The sequence below is a fragment of the Lemur catta genome, chromosome 9 (assembly GCF_020740605.2).
Source record: "Lemur catta isolate mLemCat1 chromosome 9, mLemCat1.pri, whole genome shotgun sequence".
Classification (NCBI taxonomy): Eukaryota; Metazoa; Chordata; class Mammalia; order Primates; family Lemuridae; genus Lemur; species Lemur catta.
Window position 1 is genome coordinate 97,754,148 of NC_059136.1, and position 25,737 is coordinate 97,779,884.

Below are 25,737 nucleotides of genomic sequence, written 5' to 3' on the forward strand. Positions count from 1 at the left end.
TGAAATTTAAGGAGTTTTCCAATGGTTTTCTTTTGTCCTTTTCCAGGTCTGTTAATAATCATATAAGTCTATAGGGGAGAAACAAAGGCACTAGGAAGACCAAGAGCATGTACTTCAGTTAACAAGCTCTGTTCAAACTGACTCTAGTATATGAAGCCACTAAGTCATCCTCCTGTCTAAAAGTTTGACTATATGTTGGATTTGCTGGGCAATAACTTGAAGGTGGCAGAACTGGCAGCTGCTTCTCTCAGTACTCTCAGTCACTTAGTTAGGCATCTAACCTCTTCTCTCTGCATTCAGCACGCACAGCTTTCTTAACATAGAAAAACCAGTAACAAGTGTTTAAAATTTTGCTAAGAAGCTAAGATAAAAGCCCTCAATACTTAGAAGTCAAAAAAAAAAAGAAAAAGGAATGTTCGTGGGATCTAGCAATTTAAGTCAAATCCAGGGGATTGTGGTTGCTTTGGCTAGCCAAGTGTCAGCGTCTGTTCTTAGCTCACTTTGCTGCCCAGCTGCTGTCATCATTCAGAGTGACCTGAGAGTAATCTTTCTGGTTCAAGGATTGTATCAGTTTGGGTCCAGTCAGGAAAGAGAAATCACATAGTAATTGGAACAGAGAATGTTTAACATACAGAATTATTTACTATAACAGGGGATTGACTAGTAAGAAGTAAAGAGAGCTCATAGAATACAGAAATAAATGTAAAGAACAGCCACTACTTCTAGGACAGCGGCTGAGCACCCAAGGAAGAGGCCCACTCAGGGCTGAGATCCAGGCTTCAGTAGAGAGGGTGCATCTGTGGCTCATTGGGTGGCAGAGAAGTTGTTCACGGAATTGCAGGAATTCTCTGGGGTACCAGGGAAAGATATTCATAGAGTTGCGTTTTGCCAGAGGTTGCCCCTTGCAAACTGCCCGAAAGAGGGTGCTGTGTGAAGCTACTGGCCGTCCTACGCTACAGGATCCTGGTGCTGGAGAAACCTGACCAAGCTGTCCCTGCACCAGACCAAGAAGCAGCGCCCTTCCAGGGCTGTGTGCTAAACATTACCTGTCAGTTGGGATTGATATAGGAAGTAGAATATATTTTTTATTTGTATAAATTTAAGGAGTACAAGTGCAGTTTTGTTACATGGGTATATTGTGTAGTAAAGTCTGGCTTTTAGGGTGTCCATCACCTGAAATAATGTACATTGTACCTGTTAAGTAATTTATCACCCATTCCTCTCCCACTATCCCACCTTCCCGAGTCTCCAGTGGGAAGTAGAATATTTTGTTTCCCCCAGCACCTAATCCCTGGTGGGATTAGAGCAACATACTGCTGCACTAGAATTTTCTTGAAGCATTATCTCCATTACTTTTGCTCCCTTTGCCATTCAGAAATTTTTCTTGTAGCTAAAATGATTATAGACTCCTTTTGATTTACTAATTCCTGCTTTTGCATTTGGTTGTTCCAAGTCAGCTGATCATGGCTATTTCCTGCTTGTCTCCTGCGTTCTCTATCATTGAAATGGAGAAGTAGAGTCATAGTCCTGGACCAAAATTTAGGCACTGCTGCTTTTTGCTACCTGACTCAGATCAGTGGCTCTGTCTACAGTTTTAGGAGGTACTCTACAGTTCCCTAGTTTAACAGTATAAGGATTTTTTGTTGTTTTACAAACAGACGAAAGATATTTTATGTTAGAAAAATGTGACTTTTTATAGCTTTTAGTTTATGACGTATTGAAAAGAAACTCAATCAAGATGCTGGTGCCATGAATTCTGTCAGTATGCCCTTGAATGAGTAGTTTTGTTTGATGACTCATAGGGTAAACTAGAAAATTTTAGGGTTCTCTTCCTTATGTTTACTTCTCTTGACCTGCTTTTCACAAATATTAAAGTGGTATATTTTGTTTGAGTTTATGTATGCAAAAATACGGATGTCTTTGCTTTCATAGATGCAAATAGTTTTAAAGTTCTAGACTGAGGTTTTAAATGTCAACAGTATAGTATGACTGTTTTTGACTGGGCCTCATTTTATTGCTATTGCCACAGTTAATTCAAATACAGAGAATTCAGATGCCAAAAAAGCTCTTATAACTTTATGCTAGCTAGGTCTGTACATCAAGAGAAAAATGATTTAGAAAATATACTGTGCATACCTAGGTTGTTTTCAGGTTGACTCTATGAACCTGAAAACAACCTAGGTATTTTACCAACCTTTGTGTATTTCCTTTTATTTACAGTATTTATAAAACTGTTTAAAATATTTGCTCTTCTGTGAAATTTACTTTGGGTTAATATTGCATTAATAATTCCAAAGAAAATCTGTTGAATTTCTTTCCTCCCCTTCTGTGTTTGTGTGTCTGTCTCTCTTTGTATCTATTAATAGGTTATTTTGCTGTTAATAATCTCCCTACTTTCTAGCCTGAGGACATTGAAGTATCAATTCTTTCATCTTTATTGGGGACTTTGGCATCTCTACTGCAGTCTTCTTTGCTACCTAACTTAACATTATAGTATTATTAATTCAGACCATTGACAATTACTTATAAGTTTAACTATTTTGTAATCTGATGATAATACTTTTGGTATCACAGATTTATCCTATCTGGCTCCTTATTGGTTTGCTTTGATTTTGAACCCCTGAAGTATTTAACTTTTCTTTTTTCCTCTGTTTTTTCTTGCTTTTCAGTATGATATCACCAACTAAATTGTAAGTTTTTGAAGACTTTTGTCTCTTCTCCAATAAAATGTACCTCAAACAGACTATCTCAATAGATAATGGAGTGTATCATTTGTCAATTGTACAGATATGTCTTCTGTTCTTTTCATATCTTAAATAACTGGGAAACTAAACTAAATTACTCATTAGAAGGGGTCTTGAATGGTCTCTTATGTGTTAAAAGGCACTCTACTAAGTGCCAGAAGTAAACAGGTAAATAGCATGTGGAACCTTATCATGCAGAGGCCATAGTCAAGTGGGTGAGAAAGAGAACAACCACCTTGTGGAGAGACGATACAGAGATACATTCAAGGTGTTTGAGAGCATTGAAGAAAGGTATAGTTATGGACTGAATGTTTATTTCTCCCGAAAATTCATGTTGAAACTCTGACCCCCAGTGTGGCTGTATTTGAAATATAGGGGTTGTAAGGGAGTAATTAAGTCACAGGTGGGGCCCTGATCCGATAGGATTAGTATCCTTTTAATAAGAGACACAAGAGAGCTTGCTCATGCTCTTGTGCATGTGTACACAGAAGAGGTCATGTCTGAAAGCCGGGAAGAGAGGCCTTACCGGAAACTGACTAGGCTGGCACCTTGAAGTTGGACTTCTAGTTTCTAGAACTGTGACAAAATAAGTTTATGTTAAGCCACTCCATCTGTGGTATTTTGTTATGGCAACCTGAGCAGACTAAGGCTCATAAGTGATCTGGGCTTGGGCTTAGAGAAGATTTCTAGGAGGAGAGTACTCATTTGGCATCTCGGTGAATGAGAAATTTCCAGGTAGAGGCTTCATGCATTTGTAAAAGCATGGAGACGTGAGAAAGCATAATGTGGTTAAGAGAACTTCAGCAAAGGCTGTGGGAAGAGATAGGGCTGGGGGTGCCTCTGAAATGGTATGCAGAGCTCAGATCAGACAATACACCATTGAAATAGGAAAAAAGTGGCGCCCGAATATGAGCAGAGTTGTGTGGCTTTGGAGTTAGACCAAGATTTGAAGCCCAACTCTAAATTTGTTTCTTCCTTTGTAAAATAGGTATGATACAACCTACCTTGCAGGTTTTTTATGAGGACTAATTAAGAGATAATTATATAACACTTGGTTGAATGCCACATGTATGCTAAATGTGATCGTTATAAGGTGGACAAAATCAGGTCTGTTGGGTTCCAAACAAAGGTTGAACTCATTACATTCTGCCTATAAATGCAAATACAGATGCAGTCATATTTGTATTAATAATACTGATGTTAAGTGGGGTGGGCTTAGGGCAACAGTCTGGGGAGTTGAGGATTTTTTTCTTATGACCTATTTTTCTGTGGAGGATGAAGCCAGGACCCTTGACCCTTTGTTGAATTACAGAGATCCATCTGATGGTGGTGGTGGTAATGAGTTTATTGTGGGGATGGGAGCCAGAGGTGAAAAAAGGTATTGCTGGACATTATTGAAAATCCAGTTGAGCTTGAAGAACATGCGTTTTCAGTGGCACCAGTCCAAGCAGTGGATTTCTTTCTTAAGTAACATTTCACAATATAAAATCCTTGGCAGAGAAGAGAAATGATTGGATTGGTCCAAGATCAGGAGTTTGCAAGCTAAGTGAGGCCGAAAGTTAGGATGAGGGGTTGAGAGTAACAGAGTAAGTAAAGCAGTGTACCTGAGACTGATTGGGGAAGAAAGTGATGTTAGTAGGTGTCAGCCAGTACGGCCCATGGGCCAAACGTGGCTGCTGCCTGTTTTTGCACGGTCTGTGTACTAAGAATGGTGTTTACATTTTTAAATGGTTAGAAAAAATATTTTATTACATGAAAATTACGTGAAATTCCAATTGCAGTATCCATAAATAAAATCTTATTGGAACACAGCTATGCTATTTTATTACATGTTGTCTGTAGCTACTTTTGGCGTACAACAGGGTTCAATAGTTGTGACACAAACTATGGTCTGCAGATCCTAAAATATTTACTATCTGGCCTTTTACAGAAAAAGTTTGCTGATCCTAGAATACTAGTGACACTGATTGTAGTGGTAGAGAATGAGCAAACTAGACGTAAAATCAGGTTGGAGAAGAAAGTAAAGACTTAGTCTTTAAAGGACTAACAGTTGTTACCTTTGGAGATTGAATAGGTTGTTTCATGTACATTGAAGATGCCCAAGAGGATGGCTGGGGAACCGAGTAGATTGCATTAGAGATGCGAGAGTTTCCAGTGAGGTGGGAGAATTGATACTTCCTCAGGATAGGAAGTGGGAGATTATTATTAATAAATAGGAAAATGTAATAAGAAATAAAAATACAAAACATGTTTTCCTATACCTTTTCCAAGAAGAGTTTGTTTTTTTAAAATCATTATCAGTCTTAGAGGCCCCAGAGGCTCTAATTTTGCATATTTTTAATTGCTGCTGTGGTTGAGCATAGTTTCATGTTTATTGAGGGTTTTGTAATTCTTCTGGGAGGCAAATGCCTGTTGTGTTGCCTGCCCTTCCCTCCTCTTTAAAAAAAAATAGGAATGTTCATTTGTATAAAGTCCTTACACATTAGAGTATTAACCCTGTGCTACATGTTGCAGTTTTACCCCCCAGTTTGTTTTTTGGATTCTGATGTTTTATTGTGTGCCTTACCCGATAGAATATTTCATTTTTATGTAGTTAAATTCCTCAGTCTATCCTTTGTTAGTTTCACCTTTTGCTTTTTTATTTAGAATATCTGAAATGAGATACATAGTTGTTTTTTTCTGGTTATTTTATTATGCTTTGGTTGCTCAGAGGCAGTGGGTGACTGAGCTGGTGACCAATATAACTTTGTTTTCACACAGTCTAAATTTTCTAATAATATGTATTTTCCTTGACCTTATTATTTCAGTATTTATTATTTATTTATTTTTTAGAGACAGGGTCTCACTCTGTCACCCAGACTGGAGTGCAGTGGTGTGATCATAGCTCACTGTAGCTTTGAACTCCTGGGCTCACATGATCCTCCTGTCTCAGCCTCCTGAGTAGCTGAGACTACAGGTGCATGCCACAATGCCTGGGTAATATTTTTATTCTTTTTTTTTTTGTAAAAAGGAGATCTCAGTGTATTGCCCAGACTGGTCTCAAACTCCTGGCCTCAAGCGATACTCCCACCTTGTCCTCTTAAACTGCTACGATTACAGACATGAGCCATTGCTTCTGGCCCTTGACCTGACTTATATATGAATTCCTATAGACCACCTCAGGTTCTTAAAGAATAGTGTGATGGAACAATCATGTACACGAATATACTGATTTTAGTTTTAATTTGCCATTTCTTTTAAAGTTTGTTGATTTGTTGTTACAGTTTGTTCCTATGATATTGCTTTTGGCTCTTAAAAGTTTCCTGTTACATCTCCAACTTCATTTTATTTCATTTTAGTCATGCCACTTTTCTCTACCTTAAGAACTGGGATTAGCAATATAGCATTCATTCCCAAGGTGATTTTTCCTTTTTATCTCCTTAAATGACAGGTCCAGGGGTAAGATTTAGGAAATACATACTGTGAAGGAATTAGCTTTCCTGACTTCTCTGATTGCTCAGATATTGCATTTTAACTCATAATTTGTGAGTTTATATAACTTAATTTTGATATAATTTCAAACTTATTATATTAGTTCTATATACTCTTTGCTCAGATTCGGCAGCTCTTTTTTTTTTTTTAAATATAATTTCAAGCATATAGAAAAATTACCAGAATAGTACAAGGAACTCTCATACACTCTTTGCTTAGATTCATCAGTTGCTTGCATTTGGATGCATTTGCTTTATTATACACATACACATTTATTTTCTGATCATTGAGGGGTAGTTTGGAGTATGTTTTTTAAAAATAATTTTTTTACTTTATTGTGTATTTTTTATAAGAACAAAAATCTTTTTTTTAGAGAACCATACTATTGTTATTAAAATCAGGAACTCTGATACGTTGCTCTTACCTATAGTCTATATTCAAATTTTGCCACTTGTTTCTAATAATGTCCCTTATAGGTATTTTTTTTTTTCTTTAGTGTAGGGTCTAGTTCAGGATTTCCCTTGATTTGTCATGTCTCTTCAGTCTTTTTTTTTATCCTGACTTTGATATTTTTTTCGAAGAGTATAATCTAGTTATTTTGTAGAATGTCCCTAAATTAGGGTTTGTCTGAGGTTTCCTCAAGAGTATTACTGATGTGATGTAGTATCCCTCTCAGGGCATTATATCATATCAGTAGGTGCATTGGTTTAGCGCAGTGTTGGTGAAATTAGCTTTGAGCACTTTATTAAAATGATGGTCACCAAATTTCTCCATTGTAAAGTTACTATTTTTTTGTCACTTGGTAATTTGTAGAGGGATGCTTTGAGATTCTGTCAATATCCTGTTCCTCACCAGACTTTCATGCACTGGTTTTAGCATCCATTGGTATTTTTCTAACCCCATTATTTCTTTTACATTTATTAATTGCCATTCTATTATAAGAACTTTTCCTTCCCCCTTATTTATTTATTAATTCATTTAGGTATGAATTCACTGATTCTTAATGACTATTACTGTCAATTACTATTGTTTATTTAGATGCTTGAAACATAATTTGGCCAACAGAAGACCCTTCAAGCTGGCTTCTATATCTTTTTGACATGTCCTGATCATTCTTTGAATACTTCCATACTTTGTCTTAATGAGGTGTTTCAGGCTCATATTTCCCCTGCCTCAATTTAGGAGTCAGCCATTTTCTCAAGTGACCCTAGTTTCTTTTAATGGAGAACAGTATTTAGAAACCATGATCTGGATGCCAGGTTTTCTTATGGCTACTGGTATGTTCTTATCATTAACTGATGTGTTTCTTTTGGCTACTGTTGAATTCTAGGCCTTCATAAGCAAGAAAAAATATGTATATGTGTGTACATTTCTATAATTTTCTACTCTATCTATGTGTATGTATATATTTTAACTCAGATTGTATGTTCTCACTGATGCCTCTAATTCCATCCAACATCACAGGGTATAGTCTAGTCTTTAATCGTTGAATGCTTTGATTTCCCTCAGAGACACCAATGGAACTACTGAGATCTTGGTGAAAATTGGCACCTCTAAGGTATTTTATGTATATTTAATGTATGTATAAAAAATCTCCCAATTTTATCTATCTGACTAATGTTGCTTGAAATGGCAATATGTATTTTTATGGGAGGATTAAGTAGTTTCTGCATTAAAAAATAGAAACATCTTTTGAGCATTGGTAGGTGTCAGGGACTGTTAGAGGCAGTTTATTTGTATTATATAATTCTCACACTAACTCTGTGAAGTAATTTTTATTAATACTATTTTTACCAGGTAGCAGTTGAGGCCCAGAGATGTGGATTATGTTTCCTGAGTTCACATAGGTAGGAAGCTGTAGAATTAGGGTTCCAACCTAGAACCCACACTGTATTATATGACCCTTTATTTAAATGCAATTTTTATTTATGTTGGAAAGAGCACTTTTTGTTAGAATATGACTCATAATGAACATACAACTTGATATGAAGTTATAATTTGGTATATTAATATTCATTCTACAAATGATCCCTATAAGGAATACCAACTGAGTAAAGTAAATTAAGTTACATTCCTGCTGATATAAATCCTACTGAGTTTTGACTTATAGAAATTTTACATTTGCTGAGTGTTGTGACTTACCACCATAAGCTAAATAAGGATGCATTCTAAATATACTTAATAAATTGAATTATAGTTCTCACCTCCTAAGAAAGCTCTTTAAATTGAGGTTAGCTCCTGGAGTATGGTCTCTGAATCCTCATGATTCTTATCATACTTATCATAGTTTCTGAGGCATAAATAGATGATCAGTTTTTGTTCTTTGAATGAGGAAATCATCAAATGAAATCTTTTTGTGCAAAACACTTAAAAATTTAACACCTTGACTGCCACAGTGGAAAAAAACATTCTTCCTTGGGGCCATGGTGTTTTATTAGAAAAATAGAATAAAAACTATGGAAGCAAAAAAATCCTTTCTAATTCAATGAAAAATTTGTTATTTTTTATCGTTTTCTGTGTGTGAGTTATGTGCAACTTGAAAAATAGTTCTTGCGGCTCCCAAAGTGAAGAGACATGAGTTGCATATGCTTCACGAGGCCCTGGGCTCAAAGCTAGCATGAGTTAAATACAACTCACATGGCAGTTAATGTGTTAAATATCCAAATATAAGTTACTACATACTGTTTTGGGTAACTTTTTGTTGAGAGCATTTTAAAGAGCACTTGAGAACGTTTGTTGAGCTTAAAATACTAAGTTTTTTAAAAGTACATTATTAATAAAGGTAATTTTACTCCCAGTTTGGCTACTATTAATATAGTTTGAAGAGCAATTAGTATGAAATGATTTCTTATGTTATTAAAGGTCTTTAGTTCTATGAATTCATTTCAACCAGATCGGAAGTAATTTTTAAACATTTTTCTCAAAATACACTAACCATTTGAGAGACTAATTTCCTTGAACAAATACTGTCTCTGGGAACTGCAGCCATTCTCTGAAATTCTTTCCATAGGGTGCCTGTGTCTTACTCAACTTACTGAATAGTGGTGAAGAAGTTGTTAAATGCAGCCAGGAAGAAGTACTGAGCTGTAATTTAAAAAGCTTTCACAAGCATTTTGGTTGCTGAGTTTGGATGGTGTTCTCCAGATGAGTTTTATTGGCTCAAGGAGCCAGTGATGATAAGTTAATCATTTAAAATCAAGGTGACCCTCCTAGCATTTACTTTAGAGCCTATAGTATTATTATTATTATCTGATGATTAACAGTTCATTTCTAAGAACTGCTTAAACTTTGTGTCATTAGCAAAAATAAAGATAGCAAAAATTAAAATAATAATTTTTACAGGGGTGGGGCAAAAAAAATTTTTGTAAAATTTTTGCTCCAATAAATGAAATGAAACTATAGTATTGTTTTTTAAAATATGTATTTCTCAGCCTTACATTTCTAGTTGTGGTTTCTTATTTCTGATAATGTGAATATTAGTAGTTTATGACATAAGATCCATGAATAAGATTGAAATATCTCTATATTATATGGGAAATCTAGGACCAGTAATTCACTTTTTCTCAGTCCATTTTCTCCATTTGCATGGTACAGGTAATACCGCTTACCTTGCCTCTGTTCTTATAGTACTTATGAAATTATGAGGTGGTGTTGAAGTGCTTTGGAAACTTAAGTATATCACTTAACTAGGTATTTTGTTTTATATACTTTTTACTAGTGTCTGTTCATAGATAAAATGAGTATCTTGGACTTTGGATACATGCCATTTCATAAGGCCAGAAGCTTTTGATATTTTTTTGTGTAATAGGGTTAGACTTTTTGAAAGTTCTTCAAGGAGTCATCGAGATAATTTGACTTAATGACCTTATTTTACAGGTGAAAAAAACAAAGCCAGAAAAAATAATGACTTAAAATCATGTAGTATGGCAAGGCGAGCCTTTGCATTTGACAGTATGTTACTGTGTGGAAAGAATGCTTTTGGTGCCAGGTCATGTTTTGGTTTATTTTATGACCAGTGGAAGGGAACAGATATAGATCGTCTGAACTGATGAGTAGCTCCCAATTGTGCATTTTTGCTTTGGAATATTCTATATTTGAATGATTGTTTGTGAATTTGTAACTTTTCAAATAAAATAAGCGCCACTTTGATAGCCTCACCCAGGAGGAGCTGAGACAGTGTATGCTTTTCTCTCATGCTTCCCTATTGATCTCATTTTCTCTCATGCTTCCCTATTGATCTCAGTATGTCCTAAGAACATTGTCACTTAATGAACATATTTTGGTTTAGACTTTCCTGAGTTAGAGGAGATGAACAACTGTTTTGTTTTAAAGACTTTTGTAGGCTACAGCTCCCATAAGGATATTTTTATTTCAAAGTGTTAAGGGTGATTAGTATGGTACTTCTGTTTCTTGAAAAATGTATAGATTTGTTAAGCAGTAATTCTAAAATCTGAGGCAGTTATTCTCTGTGGACTGCTTTTGTTGACTCAAAGATATATGGAATTTTGCATGTAGAGGTTGTTTCTAATTTGCAGTTAGGGTTGTGTTTTGGGAGACACATGTAGTAATATAGATTTGAAGAGGTCATAGTATATTCAGATCTTTGAGTAAAAGAGAAGGAGAGACTTTTTGGAGATACTCAATCCTGTAACTTTCAAAATAATAAAATTTCAGCTTGAACTGGGTCATATCTTTTAATTAAAGTTTTATATTCTTGTATCACTTCATATCCTGTACTCTAAACTGTTATAGAACTCCTGTCTCCTGTTTCTCCATTTTTGAGTTCACAGTGTTCTCAAGCCAAGGAGAATAGGAAAATTAAAATTATGTGTAGGGGAAGATAGAAACTGCATCTATAAATGTAGCATCTTGAAACCTGCCACATATCAAAATGTATAACATGGATACTTCCAAGAGTACTTTCTTTTCTTTATTTGTAGTATTGAATCAGAGAGATTAGGAAGGGAGATAGTTTTGAATTATTTTGAGAGAGTGGCTTATCAGTTGTCTGATGAGATGCTTCCAGAGTTCAAGGGAACATAGAAGAAAAAATATGCTTTCACTTTGCTGTTAGCCACTGGATACATTCAAACTTGAAAGGACTTCCCAAAGTAGAAAGCTAGAACTTACACTATTTTATGCTCAGTCAACAATTGTATCTTAAATGCTTGCTAAGACCATACAACTGTGATAAATATATTAAATATAAGACATTATTTTTATCTTCAGTGACTTTACAGTCTGGACAGAAAAGATATATAGAACCAAAACTATACAAGACAGTTAAGTTTTGCTAAATTGTATAACAAGTCCTTCATTAGAAGCAAAAAAGAATTAGCAAGGACAGAAGTTAGCTAGTGAGGTGGAACTTAAACCAAGGAGGTTCAGTATCTGACTGTTGCCTGAGCCCATGTAAGTAGTATCTCTTCCTTCTGAGACTCCCAGTGAGCACAGAAGGACAGCTATTCTTGATTTAGGCTCATCAGCCCAGTTTATGGTCCAGAGCATGGCAGAAGGCACTGTGTTCTTTTTTCACATTAATTTTTCTCTTTCAGTCATTTTATGTGTGAATGTGTATATTCTTCTGCACACTTCTGTAGATACTGTTCCTTGGTTTTTCTTCTTGATACCTCTAACTTCAGAATTTACATTTCCACTCTTTAGTTCTTTCTTAAGGAGGTCATTAAGTGATGACTTCACAGGATTTGAGAACTGGTGCTTTGTTTTCCCTTTTTAGTCTTTTGTGCTTAAAAATGAAAGTTTAGATGTACCCTTTTTGTCACAGAAATGAAGGAAAGTTGGTATTGAACATCTGTATGTTAGGAGCATTATATGCAGTGTACTGTTTAATCTTCACAAATTTATGTTGTAATTATTATTTCCATTTTATAGATAAGGAAACCGAAGATCACAGATTAAATAATTTGCCTGAGGCTGTGTGGCCACTAAATGACAGCAGATGCTTCCTCCTCTCCCTCCAGCTGCTGCCTTCTTCCTTTGGAGCTGAGAGTACCTAAAAGGGAGGAAAAAGAGGAAATGGGAGGATGAAAGAGATGGAAAGATCTGAATTGAATATCTTTTCAGCTAAAGGTTTATGAAAAGTTTACTTTAGAATTATAGATGAGGAGCCTCTGAGCAAATTGTTCTGTTAGGAGAGTTTCATAGCTTGACACACTGGATTTGAATTGTGATTCAGCTATTCAAGAGCTGTGAGAACTCTTCATGTGGTCTCTCTGAATTTTGGTCTCCCCATCAGTAAAATGAGGTTAGTGCCTTTTCATAGTGGTATGGTGAAGAATTAGAGCCCAGTGCTAGGTATCTATGATAGTAGGTGCATATGAAATTGCTCCTGTATGTCATCAGTAGTCAAAAAAAAAAAAAGATTTTTATTCATCATTAAATGTGTAGAGTTAAGTATTAGGTCGTTAAATATGACATGTCTGATTTCAAATTAAAAGTTTAGCTTATTATATCTCAAAAAAGAAGCAGTACAATTAATCAAAGTATGCCCCTAAACTACAGACACAGTTTTGCCATCTTACCGGTAGTTTGTTTATGTCAGCAGTAAAGAAGCCAGGAGAGCCGGTGGCGATGAAATTGTGAAGGTATTTTGACACAGCTTGTTGAGAATTGAATATTTTTTCTTTTTCTTTCTTTTTTTTTTTTTTTTTTTTTGAGACAGAGTCTCACTCTGTTGCCCGGGCTAGAGTGAGTGCCATGGCATCAGCCTAGCTCACAGCAACCTCAAACTCCTGGGCTTAAGTGATCCTACTGCCTCAGCCTCCCGAGTAGCTAGGACTACAGGCATGCGCCACCATGTCCAGCTAATTTTTTTTCTATATATATTTTTAGTTGGCCAGATAATTTCTTTCTATTTTTTAGTAGAGATGGGGTCTCACTCTTGCTCAGGCTGGTCTTGAACTCCTGACCTCGAGCGATCCACCCGCTTCGGCCTCCCAGAGTGCTAGGATTACAGGCGTGAGCCACCGCGCCAAGCCTGAATATTTTTTCTTGCCAGAAGTGGTCTAAAGCCTGGAAGAAGTGGTAGTCAGTTGGTGTAAGGTCTGGTGAATATGGTGGGTTGACAGAGTTTCTAAGTCCAGCCTCTATAGTTTGAGCAGCATTGTTTTTTTGCGACGTGGTCTTGCAAGAGGATTAGCCTGTCTCTATTCCAGTCTCAGCTGCTTAATCTCAAGCATTCTCATGATTTCATCCAATTGGTTGCAGTAGACATCCACAGCAATGGATTGACCAGGTTTCATGAAGCTGTAGTGGATAATACCAGCGCTGGACCACCAAACAGACACCATTAACTTTTTTTTTATGAATATTCGGCTTTGGACTGTGTTTTGGCACTTGATCTTTATCCAGCCATTGTGCTGAGTGCTTGCAGTTGTCAAAAAGAATCTGTTTTTCATCACACATCACCATACAGTATAGAAATGGTTCACCTTTATGTCATGACAGCAAAGAAAGGCAAGCTTCGAGACGATTTCTCTTCTGATGTTCATTTAATTCATGCAGAACCCATCTATCCAGCTTCTTTACCTTGCCCATTTGTTTCAAATGGTCTAATATTGTTGGAATAGTAACATCAAATTTTGCTGCTATTGCACGTGTAGGTTGAGATGGATTTGCTTCTACTACAGCTTTCAGCTCGTCATTATCCACCTTGGTCTCAGGTCACCCACATGGCTCATTTTCAAGATTAAAATCACCAGAATGGAACTTCTCAAACCATTGAAGTACTCTGGGTGTTCATTAGCCACATCCTTCCCAAACACTTCAGTGACTTTTCGAGTTATCTGTACAGCATTGGTTCCACGATGGAACTCATGTTCAAAAATGACACGAATTTTTGACTTATCCATAGTTTCACAAAAATTGCTCTTAAAAAAATGTGAAAGATAATCACAAGCCAAAATGTGCTTTTGAAAAACTGAAGATGTACCTTCACAATGGGGGGATAAAAAGGAGTGTCAAAGTGAAATGTCAGAGATACCAATTGTCAAACTTAGTACTTAAGGATATCAGACATTTCAGACTTAATGACCTAATAATAGATGTTCTTGGCAGCTTTTGGCGAGTAGTGAACCTTAGCTTAATTCATTCTTTCTTTCATAATGGCAATGGAAAAGAACTCAAAATCTGTGAAATAATTTAAAGAGGTTTATTCTGAGTCGAATATGTATGACCATGGCCTGGAGAGCCATGCCCAAGAAACCTTGAGCAAGTGGTCTCTCTCTGGCTGGGTTACAGTTTGGTTTTATACATTTCAGGGAGACAGATATTACAGGTAAAGTCATAAGTCAGTACATGGAAGACATATATTGGTTTGGCCTGAAAAGTCAGGACATCTTGAAGAAGGGGATTATAGGTTATAGGTAGAAAAGATTCTTTGATTTGTGATTGGTGAAAGAAATGAAAGTTTGTTTGAAGGTCTTAGAGTGTTTTAAGGTAAGGAAGTCTGTTAACCAGAGACAAGCCACTGGACATATACCCAGACTCAAGTGATCTATTAAGTAAATTGATGACCTGTAGGTATAGTTTAAGCTTTGTGTTGTATAGCCTTAGGCCTGTTAATGAGTTATAAACCAAGAAGGGGAGGGAATATGATGAGGCATTTCTGACCCCTCTCCTCGTGGGCAGCAACTCAGCTTTAGGGTATTTCTGGAGTCCCCTTGGCCAAGAGGGGGTCCATTCAGTCAGCTGGGGGGCTTAAGATTTTATTTGAGTTTACAATAATTGTTTCATTGAATCTATTTATCAGTCTAGTTGTTGAGAAAAAGTTTTCCCCTGTGTAGTTCCTCTACACTCAAAGCAGTCTTGGTCCATGACTCCCATGATGAGAGCTTTGAGGATGTAAGGAGCATTATTTATCCCTCAAACAGTGTGTTCTCCTTTGGATCACTGGTGAATGAGCTTCCCTCCAGAGCTGGGTAATGTTTGTGCTCACTTTCACGGAGAAAGGAGCAGCAAGGAGCAATTGGCTGCTTCCCCCTGGGTGTCAGGAGGAGCCAGCATGCATTCTGTTCTCCCTCCGCTCTGCAACCTCTGCCCGCCCTCTGTCTGCTTCTCACCTCCTTTGACTTGTCAGCACTTAATCCTCCACTAAGTTGCCTAAAAGACACCATAATACTGAATGGGATCTTCAGTTCTTTCCTAAAACAAATAGATTTAAGCCACAACTCTACATTTTGGAAGAAGAGCAAGAAATGTTTGGAACACTTTGCAGATCATTTCAGATATGTATATGTGAATATGTCGTCTATCTTCTACCCCGCACTCCAACACACATTAGACAGAAATTGCCAAGGAGAAAAAGTGTGTTTTATGAATAAATATGACTTCCTTCTCAAACAAACAGGACTACTTAAGCTATTCTGTCCCTTATTCTATTCTGATACTTTCTCTTTTTCTGTCTTCTCCTTTTCTGCCTTCTCTTAGATTCGTTACTTTGCATTATTGTATAATGCAGGACTTGAACATGCCTAAAGTTGTCTCTTCTCCGTGGAGAAAAAAGTGACAGGAATGGGGCAGTAAAAATGGTGACCAAAGTAACAGAAATGCCGAGGGCATGGACAGCCATTCCTAGATAACTAAAACTTTCAGTGTATTCAAATATAGGTTTGGCCGATGCTGAAAATAGCGTAGAGCTCTGGGGACCTTAGAAGTTGTAGAATATAGCCTTTCATTTCACAGATGAGGAAATAAAGAGATTTACCTAGATCCATACAGCAAAGTTATCTGTGGAACCAAGGCTGGACCTTGATCTCTTGACTTGTTTTTGGTACTTTTCTGTGATTATGATGAGATTATCTCAGAATTAGCAAATAGCAAACACTTTCATGACCCACTGCTATGCTGGCTTTTTAATATTGGTTGCTTTACTCTCATAAAAATTATGTATATTTCAAGTGAGAGGATTATTATTGAATTACCAGAATATTCACTACAGATTTTAATTTACAAGCTCCTCAAGTGTGCCTTGGTTACAGTCAATTCAAAATCCTCTTGTCTGACAGGGGATTGATCACATCCTGGTCTGTACAGCAGTAGAATATCATTTCTTTGGATTTTGGAAGAATATTTCATGGCAGGAGGAAATCCTTAAGATTTATTAATTGAAAATCCTGAATGCTGTGTACAGTATCGTACCAATAGTGTGTTTAAAAAAACCTGGTCTCAGGTCCATTGCGGTAGATCTGAAAACAGGTCTTTCTGTACACAGATTATACCACACAGGATGCACTCTCTAAGATGGAATTGGAATTGTCCTGCTCTCGTTAAAATTTCTGATGGCCTCTCTGTTGCCTATAGTAGATGTCCTTAAATTAGAATGGACTCCTGTGTCTCTAGGAGTTAAGGAGCCTTCTGAAACTTCAGAAGGCTGATTCCTTCAGTTTTTAATAGGGAAGAAGGTCCATAAATTTGGTGAGATTCTTAAAAGGGTCCAGGCTAAAAAAAAAAAAATCACTGGGCCTACAAGGTAAAGGCCATTATGATGCTAACAAGTGCCCAGCTATAGGTAGTTTCTCAAAGTTACCATCTATTCTCTTGATTCAGGATCAGCTGTTTCCTCAGCTTACAGTTCCCCACTCCTTTAACTGTTTGCATTGTGTGTGCCTTTCGGGAAGCTGTCCTTGGTCCCTGGATCCAGTTTCCTCTTTGCATTCCTCTAGACTCCTGTGCATTATACTACTCTACCCCTAACAGATGGTTTCTCACTTGAAATTGGTCATAACAATGCCTTTTTCATAGGCTTAGTGTAATTTTTAATGAGACAATATACAAGTAACACACTTAGTACAGTATCAGTAAACGGTGGTAGTTTTTGCTTAGTTGATTCTTCCTCTTGCCTTTTTCTCACCAGAAATGTGAGCTAAGTAATAAAGATGATGTTTGATTGATTGTTTTGCTATAATAATTTTGAATAGAATGGAGTTCATAAGGACCTAAGAAGGTCAGGTCCTTATTAAGCCCAAGAACCAACACAAGGGGATTAATTTTTCAAACTAGTAAATTGTGGCAATGTGTTAAACATCTGTCTGTAGTCAAAATTACTCTTACGAAATCCTTACCAGGTCATTGGATACTGGCATAGACTATCTCCCAGTCTGGTGTAGCCATTTTGTCTTTCGCTATAGGGAGAGAATCATTCTTTGAGTACCAGGTGAAAAAGTTGATTTGTGCTTAGAGGCCGTGTTATTAAAACAACAACAAGAACAGCAAACTTGAAATGCTAGAACTGAACTTAGCAAATCGAGTTGCTTGAGCTATAGAAAGATGCCAAAATTAAGACCTAAGGAATAGTGGATTGACATCTCCCATTGCACTACATGCTCCTCTCATTGAGGAGAAGGGTGCTGTAAGCCTTGTACTTTTAAAATTATTTCTTTTTGGGGGCTGGAGAGGGGCAGAACCAGCCAATTCTGTATAAGTGTGTTTTAATAAAACATGATTGTAATATGTGTTAACAGTATTTATTGAGATAGTTCTTAAGGAGAGCATAGGAAAAGGACAAAGAGGGCACAGACAAAAGACAATGTGACAGGCTCTGGTGAGCTCAATGCCCAGGGTCTGAGGATGCTCCAGGCCCTGATGGCTTTTCTTCTGCATAGTCATATTGAGGGTACAGCCTTGTCAGAGTTAGTTGTCATAACTCTTGTTTTTGGCCATGGGTATTTCATTTCTCACTTTCTTCCTCTCCTGATGTATTAATTCAGAAATTGACACGTTTACTTAACTATAGTTGAATAAAGCTTAAATTGTGTATTCAGTATTATGTGTTGAAATTCTTTAGTTTATCAAGTTGCACTTACAAAGATGCTGAGCTTAATCTGTTAAAGAAGTTCATTGTATGTGGAGGGGTGTGTGTGTATATAAAACATGTTCTAGTACTTAAACTATTAAAAGTTGTTAATAAAATTTGTGGTCTCATTATTTATCACGACAAGGTTTACCAAACAACAGTCTTAATGTATGTGTATTAAACATGTAGGTCTGGGTTTTTTCTTTTTGCATTTTTTATTCAGTGTTTGGATAATATAATTGTGTTAATGTCTTAAATTTATGTAGTGCATTTAGAAATGTTAGCAATTTTTAAGTTCAGGAATTTTAAATCAGTCAACTAATTGCTTATTAAACTAGCATTACTATAAGGTGTGGTTTAGTGATTAAGAGCATGGTCTTTAAATCTGAAAGACCTGGGACTAAGTCCCAGCAGTGCCACTTTCCAGAGCAGCACTGTCCAGTATGGCAGCCACGAGCCACACTAGTAGCTATTAAGCATTTGAAATGTGGCTAGGTCGACTAACTGGATTTTAATTAATTTAGATCTAGGTAGCCACGTGTGACCAGTGGCCACCATAATGGGCCTCACAGTACTAGGTGATTTCTCTGTGTACCAGTTTTCCCATGTGTACAGAGCAGTCATACTCTAGCTACCTTTTTTGGTTGTTATAAGAATTAAATAAGATAATATACTTAAGGAGTTTAACCCTATGCCTGGAGCAGAATATGTCCTTGAGAAATGGTACTTAATTATAATGACATCTATTTAACAAACTGGAATTATTTTCCTTTTGAGCATTAATTTAAACCTGTTTTTATTCTTCCCTTCCAGGATTAATTTATTTTTGGAAATCAAGTGCAATATTGGAAGCTATTTCTACTAATTTTATTACATTTTAAAATTTATGATTTGATTTGAATACTATCATGGGAGGAGCTGTGAGTGCTGGGGAAGATAATGATGACTTAATTGATAACTTAAAAGAAGCTCAGTATATCCGCACTGAAAGAGTGGAGCAAGCCTTCAGAGCTATTGATCGTGGAGATTACTATCTGGAAGGCTACAGAGACAATGCATACAAAGACTTAGCCTGGAAGCATGGAAACATCCACTTGTCAGCACCTTGCATTTATTCTGAAGTTATGGAAGCATTGAAACTTCAGCCAGGATTGTCTTTTCTTAACCTGGGAAGTGGAACCGGATATTTAAGTACAATGGTGGGCTTAATTTTAGGTAATTTTATTTTTGTAAAATTCTATTTTAAAAAGCTGAGTTTGTATTATTGTTTGTGACTTACAGGGTTTGTAACTTTGTATACAGTGTGTTTGAATGTATATACTCCTAGTAGTTATCCTTCCTTCTTAAATGTGAAAACACAAAATAGTAGTAATCTTTTCTTCCCAGCCTTGACCCTGATGGTTAACTCCCATGTGCAGTCCGAGACTTATCGTAGCTCTTGGAACTGTTCCCCAACCATCAGTCACTATCTGTCCTTAAAATTGAGCAAGTGGTAGGCAGGAAACTGTGAGGTATTATTTAGTCTATTTAGGTAAAGTATTATGTCTGCTGGCAGATAAAGTTTGATAGTTATCCGTGTCCCATTTTAAATGGTAAGAGAATTGTGCCAGGTTTTTGACAGGAGTGTGTGGAATATAGAGGATGAGGCACTGGTGAGGCAAAGTGAGGGATTGGAGAAAAACAGAAGAGAGAAGTATATGTTCGTTAAACTTTGAACATACTTAGTGACTGCCCTGCCAGGCATTGTTTGTTCCTGGTGTGAGCATACTGCAGTTACCAAAGGGACAAAGATTTCTGCCTTCCTGGGTGTTTACTCTGAGGGCTAAATATTGTTCCGTGTTGCTAATAATTCTTTGATGTACATACTGTTCTTAACCACATTATATAGGTGAGTAAACTAAGGCATAGGGAGCTTAAATAACTTGCCTAAAGTCACATAGCTATGAAGTGACAACTGGAAAATACGGAATATGGGTGGAAAAAGCATGGGTGGAGAGAAATCTGCTGTATGACATTGTGTTGGATGGAGGATGAACAACCATGAAGTTCACTAAGCCATTGAGTCCAGCCGCCGTACTTACTGAGTGCTACTGTTTGGCAAGCATTAAAGTAGAGCATCAAGGCCCATGACATAGACCCTCACCCTTGAGTTAACAGACTGGGGTGGTAGGGCTGGGAAGACATAGGAAAATCAACAGTCCTCATCTGGTGTGATGGATGTTATAGTTGAGTTTTATGCTCAAGTTATAGGGATGAGACTGTGGTGTAAACTTAATTCTGAAGTGATAGGAAATCACTGAAGAATGTTATGTAGAGAACGATGTTCTCTAGTAGGGTGACTCCATGTCCTAGTGTGCTGGGACAGTCCTAGTTAGCCCTGTTGTCCTAGCATCAGTGCTAATAATGACCTTTCATTCCCCAAAGTGTCCCAGTTTGTACAGTAAGTTATTTAGTCATGTTATGTGACTTTTAAGCCATTTTCAGTCCTAAATTCCCTTTTCCTACACAGTAGCTAGCCCCTTACTTTCTTAGTCATGGGACCTGCAATCTGGTTTATTAAAAAAGGGGAGTATTCATTCCACACTTGAGTTACTTCCTGATACATAATTAGTGCTCAAAAATGGTAGCAAATTACACTATCAATAAAGAGAAATTTAAATGCTTACGTTTAAATTTGGTGCTCCTCTTTATCCTGAGACAGGAATTTCTCAGTAGGTTGAAACTTTCAGATGTCTTTCACTTCTATGACTAGAGTCTCTTTGAAAAAGGAATGTCTAGGGTTTGAGAGTCTTCAAGTCAAAGGAACCTGGGTGGGAGGCAGGGGAGGGGGTGAGTAGGGACAGCTACTTTCTTTTAAAAAAAAGAGAGAATTGCCATCTTTGAACCAATGCATTTCTTGACCAGCTCTGGCAGCTCTAGGCTGGAATCCTGGCCTCATACCATGTCTGGCCAGTCTCAGAGCACCTGTTCATTCTGTCCTCCACTTCAGTAGCACCTGCCAGCTGGCTCCTGTGGAGGGAGGTCAGTCTAGCCAGACTTGGGGTAGGGGATGTTTGTGTCATAATCAGCAATCTTGCCAGCAACAAGGTCACCTTCTTAGACTCATTGCCTTGTCCCATTCTATAAGAGATTAGTTTCCTGTGGTCAGATGCACTTGTAGGCAGATGTCAAACTTTATTGTATCTTGAATGTCTTTTTAATGCATACTGTAGGGCAGTGTGGGGTAACAGACCCTCGTGTAAGTGATCCACAATGCACTATTTTCCTCATGTTATAAGGCTTGGAGGAGTCATGGATCTTTAGTTATGTGTATATGACCATGGCTCCTGGATTCTATTCCTGGATTTATCTTTGTGTAATCCTGCACAGTTAAGACCAAGATATAGTTGTTCTCCTTTTGATTAGAAATATTCCTTTAGTGAGAAAGATAACATTTTAAAGAAGGAAAGGCAGAAATAACAGTCTGTAAAGCTATGATTACAGCTAATCTTGAATCCACCAAGCTTCTGAGGAAGCTTAATCTTTTTTTCCCCTGCCCTGTTTTTTTGGTTTGTGTTTTGTGTGTGTTTTAAGTTGTAGAAGGAAGGGGGTACATCCATAAAAATCCCTTAGAACTAGATCCAAAGAAGGATGTTTACATGCTCCCTGTAATTGAGTATAGTGGATCAGATTTGGGCCACTGCTTCACAGTGACCTTATTAACAGAAGTTTTCTGTTTATTAAAACATAATAGCATGGCTCTCAGCCATTTTTCTCTCCCAGTCACAAGATGGAGATGACAGGTGCTCACCTTTGGCACTGGGTCCTATTTGAAGACATACTTGATAATGTAATCCAGGGGAATCTGTGCCGAGGCAAGGAGAGCCCGGCATCTGTGGTTTGCTAACACGGTTAAGGAAAATGCCCCCCTTGCGAACGAAATTCCCACTTCCATCTAGAAACACATATGTAGAGGATGGGCTATAATTAGAGAGCTTTTGTTCAGTGAGGGGTAGTTAGGTTTTTCTTGAGAAACTTTCTTGGATTAAAGTACACTTGAAGCAGTTATTCACAAATTTAATTTTACCCCAGACATGGAGATCACTCCAACACCTAAGATGTCTCATTGAGACATCTTGAATTTCAAATTGAAGAGAATTCGTGTTCTCCTTGTTTCCTTAAGTGTCTTCCTAGAACTAAGAATTTCACCCAGAATCTAGTACTTAATTGATTGTCCTCTCAGTACTGTCTTTTCATTCTTAAGGAATTTTATTGAAAAATAGGGTGCAAGAAAAGAGGCCCCCCAATTCTAGTACTTTACCTCTGCTTTCCATAATTGAATTAAATACCAGGACCGTGCAGGCAGGTTATTCTGATAGTCTCTGGTTCAGGTAGGGATTCTGAATCCTGATCCTTCTTGCTTAAGGATTCATTCCCATTTTCTTATATAACCCATAATAAAAAAATTATAAGTGTCTTATAAAACTTATAATATATAGATTCATCCCACTTAATGAGTTTCTTAGTCTCTTGCCTAGTTCCTTAGTTAATAGAAGTGACCCTGAAGCAACTGCTAGAATCATTCCAGCACTATGGATGCCATTAGCTTGGAACATTTGTTTTAGGAATATTTGTTCTTAAAGGTGAAACAGTTGGCAAGCTGGGAACTTACTGACAAAATATATAAATACCTACAACTGCTGCACTGTTCAAAAAGGCTGGTTAGTTATGCTATATGCTGCCATCATGTTTGACCTCTACACTCCTTTACAAAAGGATGTTAAATGGTCCTTACTCAGCTAACCTGTATTGCCTTCGACGTCAGGTACTCAAGCTTTCCCTTCCCTGCATGCTCATTCATGCTTTTTTACTTTCTCTCTCCCTTTAATGAAATATGATTTACATACCATAAAGTTTACCCATTTAAGTGTACAGTTAGGTGATTTTTAGTAAATGTACAGAGTTGCACAAATGCAACCACAATCTAATTTGAAAATACTAACATTATGCCAAAAAAATCCCTCATGCCCAATTGCATCTAATCCTGGTCCCCACCCAGCTCCTGGCAACCGCAACAGGTTACCTACTTTCTGTCTCTATAGATTGGCCTTTTCTAGACATTTCATATAAATGAAATCATACACTATGTGGTCCTTTGCATCCAGCTTCTTCCACTTACCACTATATTTTCAAGGCTCATCCAGGTTGTAGCATGTAATAGTACTTTATGAGTACCTGTCAAACTTTTTATGGTTGAATAATACTCCACTGTATAGATATATACCACATTTTGTGTATCCATTCACCAGTTAATGGACATTTGTGTTACTAGTTTTTGGCTGTTATGAATAATGCTGCTAGGAATATTCATGTACAAATCTTGTGTAAACATACGTTTTCATTTTTCTTAGATGGATTCTTAGGAGTGAAATTGCTGGACTGTATGGTAAATTTATGTTTTAACTTCAGAAATGGACATGCCAGGCACGGTGGCTCAAGCTTGTAATCTTAGCAGTTTGGGAGGCTGAGGTGGGAGGATTACCTGAGGCCAGGAGTTCAAGACCAGCCTGAGCAAGAGTGAGACCCCATCTCTGCAAAAATAGAAAAACTAATCAGGTGGGTGTTGTGTGCCTATAGTCCCAGCTACTCTGGAGGCTGAGGCAGGAGGATCACTTGAGGTTGCAGTGAGCTCTGATGACACTGACATTACCTGTGAGACACAGGGATGGACTCTGTTCAGATGCCACTCTCGTCGGAACATCACCCAGGATTCCCAAACCAAGTCTGTGCCCGGCAGGAATCGGGCTCCGACACCTGTGCACACACCTGGGCCCTATTTCTCTTCCTGCTCAGTGCAGGTTTCTAGACTTCGGCCCCATGCAACTGCTTTTATTTTCTGAACTTATGGAGGCTGTTTGCCCTCCCCACCTCCGCTAGTCTTTTTTTGTAAGCAACAGCATTGATCCTGTGCTATTTGACTGGAAGGCAGGCAGGGCAACACAGTAAGACACTGTCAAAAAACAATAATAATAAAAAGAAATGGACAAACTGTTTTGCAGATTGGCTGCACCATTTTACATTCTACCAGTGTTGTTTGAGGTTCCAGTTTCTCCACGTCCTTACTGACACTTATTTTGTTTGTTTTTTGATAGCTGTCTTAGTGGATTTGAATTGGTATCTCATTGGTTTTAATTTGTACTTCCGTAGTGACTAATGATGTGGTACATCTGTTCATATGCTTGTTGACCATTTGTGTATCTTCTTTGGTGAAATGTCTGTTCACATCTTTTCCCATTTTTTAGTTGGGTTGTTGGTGTTATTCAGTTGTAAGTATTCCTTACGTTTTGGATGTAAGACTTTATCAGAAATACGATTTTCAAATGTTTTCTCATGCTCTTTGAAATACTTCTTTTGGCTTACTTTAGGCCAGAGGATTAGGGAGATCCAGAGTGGTCAGGTACCCCTGGCCCCTGCCCTCCCTTTTTTCTTGGTTAGATAAAACACAGTCCTCGGTTTTTCCTCTATGTTCTCGTTTTTTGAAAGAAAATTTTCTTTCTTTTTAGGTATTACAATGTCTGTTCTTGGTATATGATTTATTTTGGGCTCTGTGAGCAAATCTGTTTTGAAACAACCTTTTCTTTAGGCTGATCACATTTTATGAAATTGGTAACGTCCTCACTATTTAAACTCTTACTTCTTAATCCCAGTTAGGCTTCTGTGCATCTTTTTTCTTCCCTTGCACACTATATGGAGTTGCCACCACTGTTCTTTTTCTTAGTTTCCCCCCACCCCCCTCCTGCCGGTTGTGGAGTAGAAATCATTACTCTCAACAGTCTCCTTCATTGATGCTACCTTTGAAAATCAGTACCCAGGTGATTTTGTGTTTATGGGTAATGTTACTGCTGATTATTGCAGGGCAATAAATAGTAAATAATGAAAATAAATATTAGGAAGCTGTACAGATTTTAGGTATTTTTACAAAGTTTTCATAGTAATTTCTTCTGGTTATATTTCCTCACACTGTTCTTAGAAGTTATGAGGAAATTTTCCCCAGTGATGTAAAGTGCTTTAGGTTAGGTGGTTCTTGGTGCATCTTAAGTGTTTGCCTTCATGATTAACTTGGGTTTTTGATGTAGTAAATACAGCCAGTCCTTACTATTTGCAAATTCTGTCTTTGAAAATTCACCTGTTTGCTAATATTTACTTGTAAACCTCCAAATCAAAACTCACAATGGTTTTGCCATCATTTGTGGGCTTGCACAGAGGAGTGAAAAATTTGAGTCTTGCTTTTGCTGTCATTTGCAGACTTGCACAAAGGAGTGAAAAATTTGAGTCTCCCACTGTGCATGTTCCTAGCTGAGTTGGAACAAGGTGAAGCTTGTGTTGCCGTCTTTTCTCAGTTGTCATACAGAGATGACCACAGGATGGAGATGGAAGGGCTAGGGCAGTGTAAGAAGCTCCACACTGAATCCCAACTTTGGCAACAATTTGTGGGGTGACTCAGGCAAGTCACTAATACTTCTTATGTTTATTTTCTCTTTTGTAAAATAAATAGACTCTATCAGGATGAGTTTTTAGGATTTAAGATTATAATCTGAGATACGTATATATGTACATATTTCCCCTAGTGTAAGGGTATGGATTCATATGTGGGATGAGAAAGATTTCTCACACAAAAATTAGGATATAAAGAAGTAAAAAGTTTACTTTCTCAAGAAAGAGAGAAAGGCA

At 37.3% G+C, this 25,737-nt stretch overlaps 1 protein-coding gene across 3 annotated transcripts in view; it reads left to right on the forward strand.

Annotated features, from left to right (window-relative positions):
• PCMTD1 (protein-L-isoaspartate (D-aspartate) O-methyltransferase domain containing 1) overlaps positions 1 to 25,737 on the forward strand; it is a 69,332-nt gene that overhangs the window by 12,094 nt on the left and 31,501 nt on the right. Inside the window, exon 2 of one of the 3 annotated variants that reach the window (XM_045560409.1) lies at positions 18,841 to 19,242. The exons of the other annotated variants lie outside the window; for them this stretch is intronic. Within the exon in view, the coding sequence (XP_045416365.1) occupies positions 18,936 to 19,242 (307 nt within the window). The 5' untranslated portion in view covers positions 18,841 to 18,935. The remainder of the gene's footprint in view (positions 1 to 18,840; positions 19,243 to 25,737) is intronic. 3 annotated transcript variants of the gene reach the window in all.